Here is a 20,559-nt window from a genome sequence, read left to right as displayed (position 1 = left end):
ACGAGCAAAGCTATTTGTATCATTTTTAAAGGGGCGTGCATCACGAGCAAAGCTATTTGTATCATTTTTAAAGGGGCGTGCATCACGAGCAAAGCTATTTGTATCATTTTTAAAGGGGCGTGCATCACGAGCAAAGCTATTTGTATCATTTTTAAAGGGGCGTGCATCACGAGCAAAGCTATTTGTATCATTTTTAAAGGGGCGTGCATCACGAGCAAAGCTATTTGTAATCATTTTTAAAGGGGCGTGCATCACGAGCAAAGCTATTTGTATCATTTTTAAAGGGGCGTGCATCACGAGCAAAGCTATTTGTATCATTTTTAAAGGGCCGTGCATCACGAGCAAAGCTATTTGTATCATTTTTAAAGGGGCGTGCATCACGAGCAAAGCTATTTGTATCATTTTTAAAGGGGCGTGCATCACGAGCAAAGCTATTTGTATCATTTTTAAAGGGCCGTGCATCACGAGCAAAGCTATTTGTATCATTTTTAAAGGGCCGTGCATCACGAGCAAAGCTATTTGTATCATTTTTAAAGGGGCGTGCATCACGAGCAAAGCTATTTGTATCATTTTTAAAGGGGCGTGCATCACGAGCAAAGCTATTTGTATCATTTTTAAAGGGCCGTGCATCACGAGCAAAGCTATTTGTATCATTTTTAAAGGGCCGTGCATCACGAGCAAAGCTATTTGTATCATTTTACTTTACTTTTTACTACTCGTTTATTTCTTTAAAATACAACGCATTGGGAAAGTATTCTGACCCCTTGACCTTTTCCACATTTGTTACATTACGGCCTTATTCTAAAATTGATGAGTTATTTTTCCCTCAATCAAACACAATACCCCATAATGACAAAGCAAAAACAGTTTTTTAGACATTTTTGCAACTGTATTAACATTTTTAAAAACTTTTAAAAACTATCACATTTACATAAGTATTCAGACCCTTTACTTGGTACTTTGTTGAAGCACCTTTGGCAGCGATTACAGCCTCGAGTCTCCTTGGGTAAGATGTTACAAGCTTGGCACACTTGGTTTTGCAGAGTTTCTCCCATTCTTCTCTGCAGATCCTCTCAAGCTCTGTCAGGTTGGATGGGGAGTGTCGCTGCACAGCTATTTTCAGGTCTCTCCAGATATGTTCGATCGGGTTCAAGTTTGGGCATTGGCTTGGGCCACTCATGGACATTCGGAGACTTGTCCCTAAGCCACTTCTGCGTTGTCTTGGCTGTGTGCTTAGGGTCATTGTCCTGTGGTAAGGTGAACTTTCGCACCATTCTGAAGTCCTGAGCGCTATGGAGCAGGTTTTTATCAGGGATCTCTCTGTACTGTACTGCTTCGTTCATCTTTCCCTCAATCGTGACTAGTCGCCCAGTCCCTGCCCATTTTTGGTGGTGGCGCTTGACATTCAAGCCAAAGAGTTCATTCTTGGTTTCATCAGACCAGAGAATCTTGTTTCTCATGGTCCTGTCGGTGCCTTTTGGTAAACTCCAAGTGGGCTGTCAGGTGCCTTTTACTGAGGAGTGGCTTCCGTCTGGCCACTCTACCATAAAGGCCTGATTTGGTGGAGTGCCGCAGAGATGGTTTCCCTTCTGGAAGGTTCTCCCATCTCCACAGAGGAGAGCTCTACAGCTCTGTCAGAGTGACCATCAGGTTCTTGGTCACCTCAATGACCAAGCCCCTTCTCCCCCGATTGCTCATTGTGGCCAGCACTAGGAGGAGTCTTGGTGGTTCCAAACTTCTTCCATTTAAGAATGATGGAGGCCACTGTGTTCTTGGAGACCTTCAATGCTGCATGCATTTTTTGATTCCCTTCCCCAGATCTATGTCTTGACAAAATCCTGTCTCAGCACTCTACGGACAATTCCTTCGACCTCGTGGGTTGGTTTTTTCTCTGACATGCACTGTCAACTGTCAACCTTATATAGACAGGTGTGTGTGCCTTTCCAAATCATGTCCAATCAATTGAATTTACCACAGGTGGACTCCAATCAAGTTGTAGAAATGTCTCAAGAATGATCAATGGATCTCTTTCGTCCCCACACACGAGGAGACCTCAGTCCCACTCATAAGTCTCACTGTTGCCTCTTGTTAGAGACTCCCCCCAGCTGCGCCCTGGACACCATATGTGAATTATTTGTCCCCCATTTATCTTCAGAGTTTTGTACTGTTAGGTGACCTAAACTGGGATATGCTTAATACCCCGGCTGTCCTACAATCTAAGCTAGATGCCCTCAATCTCACACAAATTATCAAGGAACCTACAAGGTGCAACCCTAAATCCGCAAGCACGGTGACACTCATCGATATCATCCTCACCAACCTGGCCTCTAAATACACCTCTCGTTACTACCCTGCATGAATCTGCAGGTAGCTAACCAATATTTGAGCATTTCTTAAATGCGTTGGACAGGATTACTTAGACATAATAGAAGAACAGATAAAAGAACACCTTAATGGACAAAATGTTATAAATATATATATATATATATATATATATATATATATATATATATATATATATATATATATATATATATATAAATATATATATATTATTGTAATTTGCACTGTACTATGTATTACACATAGATATTGTGTATATGTACAGATATGTAGGCTGTGTGTGATGTTTTAAATGTATTTCAGTCCTTGACTAATCATGTTCTGTTCTATGTATGTCATGTTTCATGTGGACCCCAGGAAGAGTAGCTGATGCTTTTGCAGCTGCTAATGGGATCATAATAAATACCAAATATAAACAATAGCTTAAATATAGGCTCATTTTGCTGGGAGTGGCAATTTTTTATTTTACCTTTATTTAACTAGGCAAGTCAGTTAAGCACAAATTCTTATTTTCAATGACGGCCTAGGAACAGTGGGTTACCTGCCTGTTCAGGGGCAGAACGACAGATTTGTACCTTGTCAGCTCGGGGATTTGAACTTGCAACCTTCCGGTTACTAGTCCAACGCTCTAACCACTAGGCTACACTGCCGCCCCAATGACCCTTTCCCCTACCTGTTTCCATGGCAATTCCATTGTTTTGGTCGAGTTCGATTGACCTCTTTGCCGCATCTATATAACTGAGACTAACGTGTTTGCTGTGGCAGTCAATGACTTTCTGTGTCATTTCCAAACGGTTTATTCTGTTAAAGACCAAAGCAAAAACATGGGCCACCAACAAACGTTCCTGATTTAGCATCAGCATTGGATTATACATTCCTCCATATTTGATAGTCTCTTTGGAAGTGATTTCTCTATATTCTCACATTGGAAAGCTGAAGTCTTCACCATGCATATCTATGAGAGTGGGAAGCTGAAGTCTTCACCATGCATATCTATGAGAGTGGGAAGCTGAAGTCTTCACCATGCATATCTATGAGAGTGGGAAGCTGAAGTCTTCACCATGCATATCTATGAGAGTGGGAAGCTGAAGTCTTCACCATGCATATCTATGAGAGTGGGAAGCTGAAGTCTTCACCATGCATATCTATGAGAGTGGGAAGCTGAAGTCTTCACCATGCATATCTATGAGAGTGGGAAGCTGAAGTCTTCACCATGCATATCTATGAGAGTGGGAAGCTGAAGTCTTCACCATGCATATCTATGAGAGTGGGAAGCTGAAGTCTTCACCATGCATATCTATGAGAGTGGGAAGCTGAAGTCTTCACTATGCATATCTATGAGAGTGGGAAGCTGAAGTCTTCACCATGCATATCTATGAGAGTGGGAAGCTGAAGTCTTCACCATGCATATCTATGAGAGTGGGAAGCTGAAGTCTTCACCATGCATATCTATGAGAGTGGGAAGCTGAAGTCTTCACCATGCATATCTATGAGAGTGGGAAGCTGAAGTCTTCACCATGCATATCTATGAGAGTGGGAAGCTGAAGTCTTCACCATGCATATCTATGAGAGTGGGAAGCTGAAGTCTTCACCATGCATATCTATGAGAGTGGGAAGCTGAAGTCTTTACCATGCATATCTATTAGAGTGGGAAGCTGAAGTCTTCACCATGCATATCTATGAGAGTGGGAAGCTGAAGTCTTCACCATGCATATTTATTAGAGTGGGAAGCTGGTCTTCACCATGCATATCTATGAGAGTGGGAAGCTGAAGTCTTTACCATGCATATCTATTAGAGTGGGAAGCTGAAGTCTTCACCATGCATATGTATTAGAGTGGGAAGCTGGTCTTCACCATGCATATCTATGAGAGTGGGAAGCTGGTCTTCACCATGCATATCTATGAGAGTGGGAAGCTGAAGTCTTTACCATGCATATCTATTAGAGTGGGAAGCTGGTCTTCACCATGCATATCTATGAGAGTGGGAAGCTGAAGTCTTCACCATGCATATCTATGAGAGTGGGAAGCTGGTCTTCACCATGCATATCTATGAGAGTGTTACCGTACGTTCCAGAGAAAGCCTGCTTCGCTCCATTGCTTTGTGGTGGTAGTTGCATTCGTTCTCATCTCTAACCATGTCTCAAACTCTTTTTAAAGAGAGGAAAATTGGGAGGTCAGGAATGTACTGACTACCATATTTTAATTTTATTATTTATCTAGGCAAGTCAGTTTAAGAACAAATTCTTATTTACTACCCCGGCCAAACCCGGATGACACTGTGCCAATTGTGCGCCGCCTTACGGGACTCCCAATCATGGCCGGATGTGATACAGCCTGGATTCGAACCAGGGACTGAAATGATGCCTCTTGCACGGAGATGCAGTGCCTTAGACCGCTGCGCCACTCGGGAGCCAAAGTCTTTTAGTCTTTTACAATCTCTGCTGTTGATTTTTGGTGGGATTGGGTCCTCACGATATATTTTGCTACGTTAAATATCATAGGCGGATCAAGAGAAAGCTCTGTAAAAGTCATCGGTTTTAAATGCTTAAGAAAATCTTGCTTCTGAACAGTGGATAATGCTGATCGTGCACGTGTGTAACATTTGCTGAAATGTTTTACTTCATATATATATAGATATATATATCTATATATATATAATTGAATCTCCCATACAGATATTTGAATAACATTGAAACAAATCCAGTCATTGGTGATTGTTTTTGCTGTTTTTGTCTCCTCTTCTGAGGCAGTGCTCTCAGCCCAACGGTAGTAGACCCACTCACTGAAGAGCTTTTCATGTGTTCTCCCAAGGTGCTCTTAACACACACACACACACACACACACACACACACACACACACACACTCGCGCACGGAGGCACACCGCCCCCATTATTGCCGATGGATTCTGAAGTGGAATTTCAAAGTACTAGCTTAACCCCCAGGAGGAACACTGTTCGCACCTTCCAGCATTTTTATTCTGTCTGGCAGAACATTGTACATTCAAATCCTCACTACGTGGAGGATTGTGTCACTGGAAGCCCTGGTCAGCTCAAGGCTTCTTCCCAAGCATATTACCTGAAGCACTGGTCAGCTCTATGCTTCTTCCCAAGCATATTACCTGAAGCACTGGTCAGCTCAAGGCTTCTTCTCAAGCATATTACCTGAAGCACTGGTCAGCTCTAGGCTTCTTCCCAAGCATATTACCTGAAGCACTGGTCAGCTCAAGGCTTCTTCCCAAGCATATTACCTGAAGCACTGGTCAGCTCTAGGCTTCTTCCCAAGCATATTACCTGAAGCACTGGTCATCTCAAGGCTTCTTCCCAAGCATATTACCTGAAGCACTGGTCAGCTCTAGGCTTCTTCCCAAGCATATTACCTGAAGCACTGGTCAACTCTAGGCTTCTTCCAAACATATTACCTGAAGCACTGGTCAGCTCTAGGCTTCTTCCCAAGCATATTACCTGAAGCACTGGTCAGCTCTAGGCTTCTTCCCAAGCATATTACCTGAAGCACTGGTCAGCTCTAGGCTTCTTCCCAAGCATATTACCTGAAGCACTGGTCAGCTCTAGGCTTCTTCCCAAGCATATTACCTGAAGCACTGGTCAGCTCTAGGCTTCTTCCCAAGCATATTACCTGAAGCACTGGTCATCTCTAGGCTTCTTCCAAGCAGATCACCTGAAGCACTGGTCAGCTCTAGGCTTCTTCCAAGCATATCACCTGAAGCACTGGTCAGCTCTAGGCTTCTTCCCAAGCATATTACCTGAAGCACTGGTCAGCTCTAGGCTTCTTCCCAAGCATATTACCTGAAGCACTGGTCAACTCTAGGCTTCTTCTAAACATATTACCTGAAGCACTGGTCAGCTCTGGGCTTCTTCCCAAGCATATTACCTGAAGCACTGGTCAGCTCTAGGCTTCTTCCCAAGCATATTACCTGAAGCACTGGTCAGCTCTAGGCTTCTTCCAAGCATATCACCTGAAGCACTGGTCAGCTCTAGGCTTCTTCCAAACATATTACCTGAAGCACTGGTCAGCTCTAGGCTTCTTCCAAACATATCACCCGAAGCACTGGTCAGCTCTAGGCTTCTTCCAAACATATTACCTGAAGCACTGGTCAGCTCTATGCTTCTTCCAAGCATATTTCCTGAAGCACTGGTCAGCTCTAGGCTTCTTCCCAAGCATATTACCTGAAGCACTGGTCATCTCTAGGTTTCTTCCAAGCATATCACCTGAAGCACTGTTCAGCTCTAGGCTTCTTCCAAGCATATCACCTGAAGCACTGGTCAGCTCTAGGCTTCTTCCCAAGCATATTACCTGAAGCACTGGTCAGCTCTAGGCTTCTTCCAAGCATATCACCTGAAGCACTGGTCAGCTCTAGGCTTCTTCCAAACATATTACCTGAAGCACTGGTCAGCTCTAGGCTTCTTCCAAACATATTACCTGAAGCACTGGTCAGCTCTAGGCTTCTTCCAAGCATATTTCCTGAAGCCCTGGTCAGCTCTAGGCTTCTTCCAAGCATATTACCCATAAACTAATAGATGGAACAAAATCATATTTTTAAGTGTTGAGCCCTATTGCCATTTTGCCATGGGCAATGCCAAGCGTCTGTGTAAAGTTCTCCGTCATTGGACTCTGGAGCAGTGGAAACACGTTCTCTGGAGAGATGAATCACGCATATCACCGTATGGCAGTCTGATGGACGAATCTAGGTTTGGCGGATGCCAGGAAAACACTACCTGCCCTAATGCATAATGCCAACTGTAAAGTTTGGTGGAGGAGGAATACCGGTCTGGGGCTGTTTTTCATGCTTAGGGCTAGGCTCCTTAGTTCCAGTGAAGGGAAGCATTTTGGGGAAGGCCCTTTCCTGTTTCAGCATGACAATGCCCCAGCGCTCAAAGCGAGGTCCATACAGAATTCCCAGCAGCGTTGCTGTTCTTGACTCAAACCGGTACGCCTGGCACCTACTATCATACCCTGTTCAAAAGCGCTTCAATCGTTTGACTTGCCCATGCACCCTCTGAATGGCACACATACTATCCATGTCTCAAGACCCAACAAAAAAAATACAATTTTCATTATTGAATTTCAGTAGTCCTGCATGTTGGAGCTCGAAGCCTGTTTTCACTGTACCCTGCAATCACACTTGCAACCCTGTACATGTGACTATTAAACAATCTGGAAATCTTTCTTTAACCCCGTCTCCTCCCCTTCATCTACACTGATTTGAAGTGGATTTTTACAAGTGACATCAATAAGAGATCGTAGTTTCCACCTGGATTCTCCTGGTCTGTCATGGAAAGAGCAGGTGTTCTTAATGTTTTGTACACTCAATGTATGTGATTGTACATAAATGTAAGCAAGGTTTGAAATGATTGTTTTAGTCAAATATTATATTTGTTTGTTCTTCTTGCAGTAAATTTTGCAGTCAATTAATTATTTGTGATTATGTTCCGGGCCCCTGACCATCCGCTCAAGAAAAAAAATCTCCCCGCGGCTTAATCTAGTTGTGGATCTGTGGTTTATATTATAGAGGGCTATAGCATTCTGGGGGATGGGTGGGGGGGTGAAGTTTGAATAGTTGGCTTGTAGAACACCAAAAAACGTTAGTTATAGTTGCTTTGAAAAACCCCAAAAACATTGTCCACAAGCTGATTGCTTTTTGTAATGATCATCTATTGGGGATAACTGGGGTCAGAGCGGTCAGTTCCATTGTGTTCTCACCGTTTCCATCTAGAAGACCAGATGACAGATTTCAAGCCTTTCTCTTTCCTCACAGGGCTTTAAAAACATATTGAACCCAGTACTGTCACTGGCACTCAGCAGAGAGGTCTGTTCACTTGGAAAGGCTATGCCTGGAAAACCTGTGGTGCTTCGATAAAGACATCCAGAGAGAAATGTAAAGCACACACACACACTCCCTGAATATCAAAACTAGATGAGTTGGCAGATTTCTGAAACAAAAATGTCTGTTGAATTGTAGAAATAAATGTAATGTTAAGATGCTGTTGATGATGATGATTATGATGGTAATAGCACAGTATTCCATCAGGCGAATTTAAAACGAGTACAAGCATATATACCAGGTGTACTTTCCAGAAAGCTGGCTGGACTCTCTGGCGGGTCTTTCCGCCCTTGGAGCCAGTTGGGAAAGCGCTTACATCCTCTCCTGTGATGTGGCACCGACAACAATAATAAGAAATTAGTTTATGGGGCTGTATATTTTATCCCCTGTCGCGACCCCACCTGCCACGTTATCAAGGAATTGACCACTTGCTCTGCCAATTCCTGGAAAGAAAATTACACCTCGCCACCATGCCAGACGGCAGCTCCCACCCAGTAATTGGACAGGGGAGTACAGAAAAATGCAGAGTTTCACTGTAGGCTTAGTGGATATGCTGATGGCGAAACAGGTCTTTCAATAAAGATTATTGTCACTGAATGCAGTACAGACCCTTACGCCATGCTTTTGGGTCAACTGAAACCAGTAGTGCACTAGGCAAGCATGCAACTGTGCCATCTAGAAGCTGCAAATGGTGACACTTTTTTTTTTTTCCTCTTGAGTCTTTTTAAAGGTGCACTAGGGTCACACCATATGAGGGCCACAGTATGTGAAGCAAACAGCAGCCTGCTGATTTTGAACTGAGATTCATTTAAGTGTGAACCCACTTAAAGAGATCTGAGTTTACTGTGTAAGTCGGTTTTAATAGAGTTTGGCTGTTTTTTTGGGATCAGTCGACAATAGTTTCCATAACTGTGTGTGTGCACATGTTCGTGTTTACTGGTAATGATGTCTGAGGTATAACGACCCCAGCCCATCCAGCTCCAGGTTATTTTATATAATGGTGAAAATGACTCGCTCCGTGCCGGGAATGACTGTTTGTGAGCCGTGAAATTTGGGTAGTTTTTGTTCCAGGCCATTTAGAACGTACATTTTGTTGGTTTTGAATGTTTTAAACATTAAAATTGGATTTCATGATGTCACAAGAGCACAGAAACAACAGTGTATTTAGGGTCACCGGGGTCAGTGTCTTTGAGTCAAAGAACTGTGTTCTGACCACTTGTGCTGAAAGTGGTTTGTCCTTGTCAATGCTATTTGTGTACAAGGAGTGTACAAAACATTATGAACACCTGCTCTTTCCATGACATGGACTGACTTGGTGAAAAGCTACAATCCCTTAGTGATGTTAATTGTTACACCCACTTCAATCGGTATAGATGAGTGGTGTCAAACTGTGTCAAGAACTGCAACGCTGCTGGGTTTTTCACGCTCCAATAGATTCCTGTGTATCAACAATGGTCCACCACCCAATGGACATCCAGTCAACTTGACACAACTGTGGGACGCATTGGTCAACATGGGCCAGCGTCCCTGTGGAACGCTTTGTAGTCAACATGGGCCAGCGTCCCTGTGGAACGCTTTGTAGTCAACATGGGCCAGCATCCCTGTGGAACGCTTTGTAGTCAACATGGGCCAGCGTCCCTGTGGAACGCTGTGTAGTCAACATGGGCCAGCATCCCTGTGGAACGCTTTGTAGTCAACATGGGCCAGCATCCCTGTGGAACGCATTGGAGTCAACATGGACCAGCATCCCTGTGGAACGCTTTGTAGTCAACATGGACCAGCATCCCTGTGGAACGCTTTGTAGTCAACATGGGCCAGCATCCCTGTGGAACGCTTTGTAGTCAACATGGGCCAGCATCCCTATGGAACGCTTTGTAGTCAACATGGGCCAGCATCCCTGTGGAACGCTTTGTAGTCAACATGGACCAGCATCCCTGTGGAACGCTTTGTAGTCAACATGGGCCAGCATCCCTGTGGAACGCTTTGTAGTCAACATGGGCCAGCATCCCTGTGGAACGCTTTGTAGTCAACATGGGCCAGCATCCCTGTGGAACGCTTTGTAGTCAACATGGGCCAGCATCCCTGTGGAACGTATTGTAGTCAACATGGGCCAGCATCCCTGTGGAACGCTTTGTAGTCAACATGGGCCAGCATCCCTGTGGAACGCTTTGTAGTCAACATGGGCCAGCATCCCTGTGGAACGTATTGTAGTCAACATGGGCCAGCATCCCTGTGGAACGCTTTGTAGTCAACATGGGCCAGCGTCCCTGTGGAACGCTTTGTAGTCAACATGGACCAGCATCCCTGTGGAACGCTTTGTAGTCAACATGGGCCAGCATCCCTGTGGAACGCTTTGTAGTCAACATGGGCCAGCGTCCCTGTGGAACGCATTGGAGTCAACATGGGCCAGCGTCCCTGTGGAACGCATTGGAGTCAACATGGACCAGCGTCCCTGTGGAACGCTTTGTAGTCAACATGGGCCAGCATCCCTGTGGAACGCTTTCGACAGCTTGTAGAGTCCCATGCCCCCGACGAATTTAGGCTGTTCTGAGGACAAAATGGAGGTGTGCAACTCAATATTTGGAAGGTGGTCCTAATGTGTTGTCCACTCAGTGTACGTTACAGTGCTGGAGACAGAGGTACAGTAGTTTCAGAGAACACCAAAGTGTTCTCTGAAAGCATGATATGTTTGAGGATGGAAAGGTCAAAGAAATGTTCCCTCTTTTTTTCCCCATTATGGCCACTCTCTCTTTGTGGTTGGAAACAAAAGCGTTGGTTTGAATCTTGGTCGGGTCCATTCGGGCTTTTCCCCCTCTTGCTAATTGGTTTGTTTCAGACAAGTGGGACAGCTCTGACCCCTGGAGTCTGAACGTGTGTTTCCTGGGCTTCCTTGCTCCCATCATCTCTCCTTCCCTCCTTCAACGTGAGCTGCTTCCTAGTCCTCGACAAGCAAATAATCGACCGACGCTCCACCGCACATGTTCATATTCAAAAAAGACCTCGACTCAACCACAGTTTCCATCTGACAGTAAACTATACCTCTCAGAGTAAGTTTCTGTCTGTATTGTAATGCCAGGAATAACATGAAGATGCTGACCACTTCAGTTTTTACCATTTTTATTCCATTATATAAAATCGTTTTCAGTTTATTCTGTGGCAGTGGTAGAAAATGGAGTGCGCACAGGTAGTTGTATAGTTAGTTTTGGCTCGAATTTCTGCCATTTCTCGCTTTATTTGAAGACTTCATTATATATTTTTTATATGAGTCTGTTGAGGGGGAGGGGGGGGGAGAGCCTTGTTCCATGCTTGGAAATACTTTTGTTGGCGTTGAAGCAGGTAAAGTAATAGTCTGTCATTATCTCCATTATATATCACATGGAGTAAATTCCCATTTCAGACTCTCCCCTCAACTCTTAGAGCACATTAGAGCAACTCGATCTCATAGCTTTCATGATACCGTACTGTGATACCTAACCAACACGGTGACAGTGGTCCCTGTTGTCTGTTTACCTTACCTGTGTAGTACGCTCCAGGATTTACATCATGTTCTGTGCTAAGGACATGAATCTCAGCTCACGCATTAACACATTGTCTCGGTAGTAGCTTCATCTCACGCCTTGACACGGTCTCGGTAGCTTCATCTCACGCCTTGACACGGTCTCGGTAGCTTCCCCTCATCTCCCGCCTTGACACGGTCTCTATAGCTTCCCCTCATCTCACGCCTTGACACGGTCTCGGTAGCTTCATCTCCCGCCTTGACACGGTCTCGGTAGCTTCCCCTCATCTCACGCCTTGACACGGTCTCTGTAGCTTCATCTCACGCCTTTACACGGTCTCTGTAGCTTCATCTCATGCCTTGACACGGTCTCTATAGCTTCCCCTCATCTCACACCTTGACACGGTCTCTGTAGCTTCATCTCACGCCTTTACACGGTCTCTGCAGCTTCATCTCACGCCTTTACACGGTCTCTATAGCTTCCCCTCATCTCACGCCTTGACACGGTCTCGGTAGCTTCCCCTCATCTCACGCCTTGACACGGTCTCGGTAGCTTCATCTCACGCCTTGACACTGTCTCGGTAGCTTCATCTCACGCCTTGACACGGTCTATGTAGCTTCATCTCACACATTTACACAGTCTCTATAGCTTCATCTCATCTCACGCCTTGACACGGTCTCTGTAGCTTCATCTCACGCCTTTACACGGTCTCTGTAGCTTCATCTCACGCCTTTACACGGTCTCTATAGCTTCATCTCACGCCTTTACACGGTCTCTATAGCTTCCCCTCATCTCACGCCTTGACACGGTCTCTGTAGCTTCATCTCACGCCTTGACACGGTCTCTGTAGCTTCATCTCACGCCTTTACACGGTCTCTATAGCTTCATCTCACGCCTTTACACGGTCTCTATAGCTTCATCTCACACCTTTACACGGTCTCTATAGCTTTCCTTCATCTCACGCCTTGACACGGTCTCTGTAGCTTCATCTCATGCCTTTACACGGTCTCTATAGCTTCATCTCACACCTTTACACGGTCTCGGTAGCTTCCCCTCATCTCACGCCTTGACACGGTATCGGTAGCTTCATCTCACGCCTTGACACGGTCTCTGTAGCTTCATCTCACGCCTTTACACGGTCTCTATAGCTTCATCTCACACCTTTACACGGTCTCTATAGCTTTCCTTCATCTCACGCCTTTACACGGTCTCTATAGCTTCATCTCATGCCTTTACACTGTCTCTATAGCTTCATCTCACGCCTTTACACAGTCTCGGTAGCTTCATCTCCCGCCTTGACACGGTCTCTGTAGCTTCATCTCCTTCATCTCACGCCTTGACACAGTCTCGTGTCATCTCCCGTACGCTGTCATTCACCTTTACAGTCTCTGCTTCACTTCACGCCTTGACACGGTCTCTGTACTTCATCTCTGTAGCTTCATCTCACACCTTGACACGGTCTCCGTAGCTTCATCTCACGCCTTTACACGGTCTCTATAGCTTCCCCTCATCTCACGCCTTTACACGGTATCTGTAGCTTCATCTCACGCCTTTACACGGTCTCTGTAGCTTCATCTCACACCTTTACACTGTCTCTATAGCTTCCCCTCATCTCACGCCTTTACACGGTCTCTATAGCTTCCCCTCATCTCACACCTTGACACGGTCTCCGTAGATTCATCTCAGGTCTTGACACGGTCTCTGTAGCTTCATCTCACACCTTGACACGGTCTCCGTAGCTTCATCTCACGCCTTTACACGGTCTCGGTAGCTTCCCCTCATCTCACACCTTGACACGGTCTCTGTAGCTTCATCTCACGCCTTTACACGGTCTCGGTAGCTTCATCTCAGGTCTTGACATGGTCTCTGTAGCTTCCCCTCATCTCACGCCTTGATACGGTCTCCGTAGCTTCCAGTGGGAAATCGACAAGATAGTCGGTCCAGTCCTATATATTATCAGGTTATGATCTGTGGAGGTAAAACACATTCAGGCAAGCAGAAAAGGATATATCAGAAGACTTGGAACACTGTACTGGCACCCTAACACTATGGTCTACGGGGCCGTTTGAGGTGTACTACCATGAAAGGGGAGGAGTGAGGCTGGGGTGTACTCGCGGGGAGGAGTGAGGCTGGGGTGTACTCGCGGGGAGGAGTGAGGCTGAGACCTAAGGAGGTGAGTGAGGCTGAGACCTAAGGAGGTGAGTGAGGCTGAGGACTGCGGGGAGGAGTGAGGCTGAGACCTAAGGAGGAGTGAGGCTGAGACCTAAGGAGGAGTGAGGCTGAGACCCTAAGGAGGTGAGTGAGGCTGAGACCCTAAGGAGGTGAGTGAGGCTGAGACCTAAGGAGGTGAGTGAGGCTGAGGACTGCGGGGAGGAGTGAGGCTGAGACCTAAGGAGGAGTGAGGCTGAGACCTAAGGAGGAGTGAGGCTGAGACCCTAAGGAGGTGAGTGAGGCTGGGGTGTACTCACGGGGAGAAGTGAGGCTGAGACCCTAAGGAGGTGAGTGAGGCTGAGGACTGCGGGGAGGAGTGAGGCTGAGACCTAAGGAGGAGTGAGGCTGAGACTTAAGGAGGTGCGTGAGGCTGAGGACTGCGGGGCAGGGGCTTGGCTAATGACAGAAAAAAATATATATATATAGATAAAAAAATACTATTATGCTGAAGCACATGAGCATACAGTACTTTCCAGGGTTGGGTGTTCCATGCAAGTGGCAGGCAGACGGATGCCAGGGTTGGGTGTGCCACTCTGGGGAAGACCGAGGACCCGGGGTGTGGGTGTGGTCTGTTTTACCAGATGGATAACCACCATGAGCCAGGGCTGGGTGTGTTTTAGAGTGTTTTTGGCAATACACACGGAAATAGTCTACCTGTGCATGATGAAAAAAGGCGCACCTTTCCTGCAAGGGGCAGACACACAGAGTGGTGGGACAGACACACAGAGTGGTGGGACAGACACACAGAGTGGTGGGACAGACACACAGAGTGGTGGGACAGACACACAGAGTGGTGGGACAGACACACAGAGTGGTGGGACAGACACACAGAGTGGTGGGACAGACACACAGAGTGCAAGTCCAGGATAGTGTCACAACGGTTCCGTCCTAATCCGCTGCAGCTGGTGCTCACCCCTTACTTGTTGGAAACACTATCCAGATGGATTTCCCCTGCCGTTTGGAGCCCCAGCATAAATTCCACTTGTTTTTGTCCCTTCATGATGTTTTGATGAATGTTTCCTCCTGGCATGCCATTTCTCAGCTGCCCTTACCTTCCCTCAAAGGCCCCTTACCTTCTCTCAAAGGCCCCTTACCTTACCTTCCCTCAAAGGCCCCTTACCTTCCCTCAAAGGCCCCTTACCTTCCCTCAAGGCCCCTTACCTTCCCTCAAAGGCCCCTTACCTTCCCTCAAAGGCCCCTTACCTTCCCTCAAAGGCCCCTTACCTTCCCTCAAAGGCCCCTTACCTTCCCTCAAAGGCCCCTTACCTTCCCTCAAAGGCCCCTTACCTTCCCTCAAGGCCCCTTACCTTCCCTCAAAGGCCCCTTACCTTCCCTCAAAGGCCCCTTACCTTACCTTCCCTAAAAGGCCCCTTACCTTACCTTCCCTCAAAGGCCCCTTACCTTCCCTCAAAGGCCCCTTACCTTCCCTCAAAGGCCCCTTACCTTCCCTCAAAGGCCCCTTACCTTCCCTCAAAGGCCCCTTACCTTCCCTCAAAGGCCCCTTACCTTCCCTCAAAGGCCCCTTACCTTCCCTCAAAGGCCCCTTACCTTCCCTCAAAGGCCCCTTACCTTCCCTCAAAGGCCCCTTACCCCTCAAAGGACCCTCCTTCCAAAGGCCCCTTACCTTCCTCAAAGGCCCCTTACCTTCCCTCAAAGGCCCCTTACCTTCTCTCAAAGGCCCCTTATCTTCCCTCAAAGGCCCCTTACCTTCCCTCAAAGGCCCCTTACCTTCTCTCAAAGGCCCCTTACCTTCCCTCAAAGCAAAACGGGTTTTTACATCTGTTATGGTAACCCGTGTAAATCCACACTACTGCATTCACTTAACATTGTGTCCATGGCATCAGTCTGGGCAGGGGAGTAAGAGACATCTGGCTACTCTCTTCAGGACCCCACTCTCCAGTGTCTAGGATTCGCTATTGATGCTCTTACCAACCCGAAGCAGGGAAGGAACTGTCCTTACTAGGGGGAGAGTATTCAACCCCTAAAGAGGGGAGATGATGGCTCAGGTGATTGTCTGCACTCCTCCCCGGCTATAGAATAGTCCTGTTTCCACTCCTCCCCGGATATAGGATAGTCCTGTTTCCACTCCTCCCCGGATATAGGATAGTCCTGTTTCCACTCCTCCCCGGCTATAGGATAGTCCTGTTTCCACTCCTCCCCGGCTATAGGATAGTCCTGTTTCCACTCCTCCCCCGCTATAGGATAGTCCTGTTTCCACTCCTCCCCGGCTATAGGATAGTCCTGTTTCCACTCCACCCTGGTTCACCCCTCCACGCTGTGGTGTTGAGCTCTGAGGAAGCATGGGTTCACCCCTCCACTCTGTGGTGTTGAGCTCTGAGGAAGCATGGGTTCACCCCTCCACTCTGTGGTGTTGAGCTCTGAGGAAGCATGGGTTCACCCCTCCACTCTGTGGTGTTGAGCTCTGAGGAAGCATGGGTTCACCCCTCCACTCTGTGGTGTTGAGCTCTGAGGAAGCATGGGTTCACCCCTCCACTCTGTGGTGTTGAGCTCTGAGGAAGCATGGGTTCACCCCTCCACTCTGTGGTGTTGAGCTCTGAGGAAGCATGGGTTCACCCCTCCACTCTGTGGTGTTGAGCTCTGAGGAAGCATGGGTTCACCTCTCCACTCTGTGGTGTTGAGCTCTGAGGAAGCATGGGTTCACCCCTCCACTCTGTGGTGTTGAGCTCTGAGGAAGCATGGGTTCACCCCTCCACTCTGTGGTGTTGAGCTCTGAGGAAGCATGGGTTCACCTCTCCACTCTGTGGTGTTGAGCGCTGAGGAAGCATGGGTTCACCCCTCCACTCTGTGGTGTTGAGCGCTGAGGAAGCATGGGTTCACCCCTCCAATCTGTGGTGTTGAGCTCTGAGGAAGCATGGGTTCACCTCTCCACTCTGTGGTGTTGAGCTCTGAGGAAGCATGGGTTCACCCCTCCACTCTGTGGTGTTGAGCGCTGAGGAAGCATGGGTTCACCCCTCCACTCTGTGGTGTTGAGCGCTGAGGAAGCATGGGTTCACCCCTCCACTCTGTGGTGTTGAGCGCTGAGGAAGCACGGGGTCACATCTTGGCGCTCACCAGACTTTAGCTTTCCCGACGTGTCTGAACCACTCGGGGTGGAATACAGGAGTCAATGGGAACACTCTGAAAATTAGCACTCGGCAATTTGATTACATTACTTAGACATTGTTTTTTTTTTTTTGTTTGTTTTTTTACAGGGTTTTAAGATGGGGAAAATACAACATATATTTTTATGTACATTTCAAATACTTCCACACACACAATGAAATGAGTGTGCTGATTTTGAGTTGTACATAACATCTAATGACCTCAAATAACTGATTGGCTGTTTTGATTTAAGCTCTACGCCTACATTCCACAAACTCTGGCAGAGTTTAAAGCCGAACAACATTGACTCCCAGTTAGGTCAGATGTAGATGTGCTTGACTGCATAGACGTGCAAAACAAAGGTGGCTGCAGGTGCCAGGTGTGGCCTCGGCCTGCATATGTCGGGGGAAACTGTGTGAGGCTGCAGCAGCAACGTCATGATGATAACACTGAGAAGGCAGTCAATGAGGGCAGCCAGGGTTTAAATCCCTCAGACAGTGAGCACCCAGAAGTCCTCAGACTCCAAATCATTCTCGTATTCATGTCTGTCTGTCCCCAGCCGTAAGTCGTTTAGAGTTCTCAACGACAAAACGCAAATGTCAAGACAGTCCATGGTCTTGTGGTTTCTGGTCATGTGGTTTCTGGTCATGTGGTTTCTGGTCTTGTGGTTTCTGGTCATGTGGTTTCTGGTCATGTGGTTTCTGGTCATGTGGTTTCTGGTCATGTGGTTTCTGGTCATGTGGTTTCTGGTCATGTGGTTTCTGGTCATGTGGTTTCTGGTCATGTGGTTTCTGGTCATGTGGTTTCTGGTCATGTGGTTTCTGGTCATGTGGTTTCTGGTCTTGTGGTTTCTGGTCATGTGGTTTCTGGTCATGTGGTTTCTGGTCATGTGGTTTCTGGTCATGTGGTTTCTGGTCATGTGGTTTCTGGTCATGTGGTTTCTGGTCATGTGGTTTCTGGTCATGTGGTTTCTGGTCATGTGGTTTCTGGTCATGTGGTTTCTGGTCATGTGGTTTCTGGTCATGTGGTTTCTGGTCATGTGGTTTCTGGTCATGTGGTTTCTGGTCATGTGGTTTCTGGTCATGTGGTTTCTGGTCTTGTGGTTTCTGGTCATGTGGTTTCTGGTCATGTGGTTTCTGGTCATGTGGTTTCTGGTCATGTGGTTTCTGGTCATGTGGTTTCTGGTCATGTGGTTTCTGGTCATGTGGTTTCTGGTCATGTGGTTTCTGGTCATGTGGTTTCTGGTTTCTGGTCATGTGGTTTCTGGTCATGTGGTTTCTGGTCATGTGGTTTCTGGTCATGTGGTTTCTGGTCATGTGGTTTCTGGTCATGTGGTTTCTGGTCATGTGGTTTCTGGTCATGTGGTTTCTGGTCATGTGGTTTCTGGTCATGTTTCTGGTCTTGGGTTTCTGGTCATGTGGTTTCTGGTCATGTGGTTTCTGGTCATGTGGTTTCTGGTCATGTGGTTTCTGGTCATGTGGTTTCTGGTCTTGTGGTTTCTGGTCATGTGGTTTCTGGTCATGTGGTTTCTGGTCATGTGGTTTCTGGTCATGTGGTTTCTGGTCATGTGGTTTCTGGTCATGTGGTTTCTGGTCATGTGGTTTTGGTCATGTGGTTTCTGGTCATGTGGTTTCTGGTCTTGTGGTTTCTGGTCATGTTTCTGGTCATGTTTCTGGTCATGTGGTTTCTGGTCATGTGGTTTCTGGTCATGTGGTTTCTGGTCTGTGGTTTCTGGTCATGTGGTTTCTGGTCATGTGGTTTCTGGTCATGTGGTTTCTGGTCTTGTGGTTTCTGGTCATGTGGTTTCTGGTCATGTGGTTTCTGGTCATGTGGTTTCTGGTCATGTGGTTTCTGGTCATGTGGTTTCTGGTCATGTGGTTTCTGGTCATGTGGTTTCTGGTCATGTGTTATTGTCTGTCTGTGCTGCTGACACCACTGTTCACTTGGTGTCTGCGTGTCAGTAATATGTTGTATGTTAAATGTTTCAACTCTACCTGTTACCGATGACTGATTTTCTTTTTTTAAATGTATTGTATTATTTATGTATTTTTACCTGAAGTGTGTCGTTGGTTGCTGAAGAAGTAACAATGCATCAGATTTGCTTGTCCTCTGCAGGGGAAATCGACCACTCGTGTTGTCGAGTTACAATTAACAGAGTACAACTAAATGATGCCGGCTGACTGGCTGAAAGAGGAAATGAATTAACAATAAGCTGATTCTACCTTGTCCTTCTTCTCCCAGCTGATCAGCCGGAAGGACAAGACCACGTTTGAGAAGCTGGACTTCTTAACATCCAAAGAGGACAACTACACGCGCATGAGGCAGTACATCCGTTCTCTCAAGATAACACCATGCATCCCCTACCTGGGTAAGTCTCTAACCTTAAACCCTACCTGGATAAGTCTCTAACCTTAAACCCTACCTGGGTAAGTCTCTAACCTTAAACCCTACCTGGGTAAGTCTCTAACCTTAAACCCTACCTGGGTAAGTCTCTAACCTTAAACCCTACCTGGGTAAGTCTCTAACCTTAAACCCTACCTGGGTAAGTCTCTAACCTTAAACCCTACCTGGGTAAGTCTCTAACCTTAAACCCTACCTGGGTAAGTCTCTAACCTTAAACCCTACCTGGGTAAGTCTCTAACCTTAAACCCTACCTGGATAAGTCTCTAACCTTAAACCCTACCTGGGTAAGTCTCTAACCTTAAACCCTACCTGGATAAGTCTCTAACCTTAAACCCTACCTGGGTAAGTCTCTAACCTTAAACCCTACCTGGGTAGGGTCTCTAACCTTAAACCCTACCTGGGTAGGGTCTCTAACCTTAAACCCTACCTGGGTAGGGTCTCTAACCTTAAACCCTACCTGGGTAAGTCTCTAACCTTAAACCCTACCTGGGTAAGTCTCTAACCTTAAACCCTACCTGGGTAAGTCTCTAACCTTAAACCCTACCTGGATAAGTCTCTAACCTTAAACCCTACCTGGGTAAGTCTCTAACCTTAAACCCTACCTGGGTAATTCTCTAACCTTAAACCCTACCTGGGTAAGTCTCTAACCTTAAACCCTACCTGGGTAAGTCTCTAACCTTAAACCCTACCTGGGTAAGTCTCTCTCATGATTTGTATCAGTCATTTGTTTTGCAGACTCTGCTAACACACATGCAGTACAGAAACACTGCTGAACATACATCAGTCTCTTGAGGTGTGCAATTTAAATGATTGGTTAACTATACTCTACAACATAAAAGAAAACATTTCTAGAACTCAAGTGGTGTCCTGATGTGTTTAAGCATTGTTGTGGAAAGAAGTGTGATTTAAAAAATGAAAACGAGTGGTTTTTGGCGGAATTATGGTGAATAAATATATTGAGATTCTGGTCTGTTTTTCCATCTACCTGCAACAGTGGCTGGTGGCCATGTTGGGTGCATTTGTTTACACCTTGCCTCAGTCTTATTGCCTCATTAGCTAGATTGCTAGCTAACAACCTGGGAACTTTAGCAGTATATCCAAACATCTGGTGGCACAGAGAGAAAGGAAAGGGGATATCTTCTTCAGGAGATCAATGATCAATG

At 46.5% G+C, this 20,559-nt stretch overlaps 1 protein-coding gene and 1 long non-coding RNA gene across 7 annotated transcripts in view; one reads left to right on the top strand and one right to left on the bottom strand.

Moving 5' to 3' along the window:
* LOC118388042 (ras-specific guanine nucleotide-releasing factor RalGPS1) overlaps window positions 1-20,559 on the top strand; it is a 319,864-nt gene that overhangs the window by 131,823 nt on the left and 167,482 nt on the right. For all 6 annotated transcript variants that reach the window (XM_052525026.1, XM_052525027.1, XM_052525028.1 and 3 more), the window contains one exon: window positions 19,235-19,361. In XM_052525026.1, coding sequence (XP_052380986.1) covers window positions 19,235-19,361 — 127 coding nt within the window. The remainder of the gene's footprint in view (window positions 1-19,234; window positions 19,362-20,559) is intronic.
* LOC127931697 (uncharacterized) lies at window positions 19,398-20,429 on the bottom strand. Its single transcript, XR_008142430.1, has 3 exons — window positions 20,028-20,429; window positions 19,854-19,940; window positions 19,398-19,647 (listed from the first exon to the last, which is right to left on the bottom strand). It is a non-coding gene; the product is annotated as an uncharacterized LOC127931697 (long non-coding RNA).

Source organism: Oncorhynchus keta, chromosome 9 (assembly GCF_023373465.1).
Source record: "Oncorhynchus keta strain PuntledgeMale-10-30-2019 chromosome 9, Oket_V2, whole genome shotgun sequence".
Taxonomy (NCBI): Eukaryota; Metazoa; Chordata; class Actinopteri; order Salmoniformes; family Salmonidae; genus Oncorhynchus; species Oncorhynchus keta.
This window is presented reverse-complemented; position numbering and strand designations above follow the sequence as displayed.